Raw genomic sequence first — 1,995 nt, forward strand, 5'->3', positions numbered from 1 at the left:
AAAAAAATTCTCTCTCTCTCTCTCACTCTCCTCTCTCACTCTCTCTTTTTTAAAAAAAAAAGAAAATACTTGTTTTGTAAATATCTTGGACATTTCCTTGAAGTCTATGTAAATTAGTTTTTTATCAAAGCATCCATATGTATTAGAATTTCCACTATAAGGAATCTTGTTGTCATTATCATTTGTTTATTTTTCAGAAGAAATATATCTGATCCTTAAAACAATCCCCAGATAATAACAGTGAAAAGAATCCATGGTCTTAGTTACCTGGATATGCCCTGTATCCAGAGTTTGCTTGGACAAAGAACTATTAGCCTCCCATGAAATGACATCATTCTGTACCCATCTGGAAATCCAGTCCATGTAATGATTTGTTTGTGACAAATAAACCACATATGTAAATTCTGTAGGAACAAATGATAAAAGAAATAGTTGAATGTTTTACCATAACGTGAATCCTTAAGGAAATCTCCACTGCTCATACACATATAATTCAGGAAGGCTATTGGAATAGTAAAAACATTAATTAAGATATAAAAAGAGAAAATAAACAGGCTGATTTGCTTGGCTTCTATATGCACAGTCTTTTGCTGTAGAATTTAAATGTATGTTTCTTCATAAAATTTTTATTTTTTTTTACACAAAGATTAGATAATTGTCAAAGTTCTATGATGAGGAACCAAACAGCAATAACCACTTTCATCCTGATGGGACTGACAGATGACCCAAAACTGCAAGTTCTGCTTTTTATCTTTCTGTTGCTCACCTACATGTTGAGTGCAACAGGGAACCTGACTATTATCACCCTCACACTGGTGGATCCCCATCTTAAGACACCTATGTACTTCTTCCTCAGAAACTTTTCCTTCCTAGAAGTTTCATTTACTACTGTCTGTATCCCTCGATTCCTGTACACTTTATCAACTAGAGACAATACTGTTACCTACAATGCTTGTGCAAGTCAGATATATTTTGTTTTTCTCTTTGGAGCAACAGAATTTTTTCTCCTGGCAGCCATGTCCTATGATCGCTATGTGGCCATCTGCAAACCCCTTCATTATATGACCATCATGAACAACAGAGTGTGCACCATATTAGTCCTCTCCTGCTGGGTAGCTGGCTTGATGATTATTGTCCCACCCCTAAGTGTAGGTCTCCAGCTTGAATTCTGTGATTTTAATGCCATTGATCATTTTAGTTGTGATGCAAGTCCCCTCCTAAAGATCTCCTGCTCAGACACATGGATATTAGAACAGATGGTCATCATTGTGGCTGTATTCGCCCTCATTATCACCCTAGTCTGTGTGGTTCTGTCCTACACGTACATCATCAGGACCATTCTGAGATTCCCCTCTGTTCAGCAAAGGAAAAAGGCCTTTTCCACCTGCTCCTCCCACATGATTGTGGTTTCCATCACCTATGGCAGCTGCATCTTCATCTACATCAAGCCTTCAGCAAAGGAAGAGGTGGCCATAAATAAAGGAGTTTCAGTTCTCACCACTTCTGTAGCGCCCTTGCTGAACCCTTTCATTTACACCTTGAGGAACAAGCAAGTGAAACATGCTTTCAATGACTCAATAAAGAAGATTGTGTTTCTCTCAAAGAAGTAGAAGTTTTGATGAATAAGTAAAATAAAACATTCTGCTACTGTTTTACTGCTGCTTCTCACTTACTTCATGGTTTCCTTTCTACATTTCAGTCAGATTAGCCTTCTCAATAACATTTAATATTTCATACTGACCACACCTTTATTAAACTCTTTATAACTTCAAATCAAATTCACACATCTTGTTTTTCTTTATTGTGAAATTGAAATATACAATTTCCAAGGAATTCTGTTTTTCTCCACTTATAAGGTAGGGAAGTACAGGAAATAACATTTCTCTAGGGAAGGAAAGTAATAGTAAAAATTTGTATAAATTTTCTCTGGGTTAAATTGTATGGCAATAGTGCAGTCACTTTCTTTCTGTAATAAAAGTCACAAAATGAACAACA

At 36.0% G+C, this 1,995-nt stretch overlaps 1 protein-coding gene across 1 annotated transcript; it reads left to right on the plus strand.

The window, feature by feature from the left end:
- Positions 1-668: 668 nt before the first annotated feature.
- LOC308658819 (olfactory receptor 6C2-like) lies at positions 669-1,610 on the plus strand (the record flags this gene model as incomplete). Its single annotated transcript, XM_081311738.1, has 1 exon — positions 669-1,610. One exon carries the CDS (start codon positions 669-671, stop codon positions 1,608-1,610), a length of 942 nt encoding a protein of 313 aa, XP_081167864.1.
- Between the last annotated feature and the right edge of the window lie 385 nt (positions 1,611-1,995).

The sequence above is a fragment of the Spermophilus citellus genome, assembly GCF_964194105.1.
Source record: "Spermophilus citellus genome assembly, chromosome: 10".
NCBI classification, from domain to species: domain Eukaryota; kingdom Metazoa; phylum Chordata; class Mammalia; order Rodentia; family Sciuridae; genus Spermophilus; species Spermophilus citellus.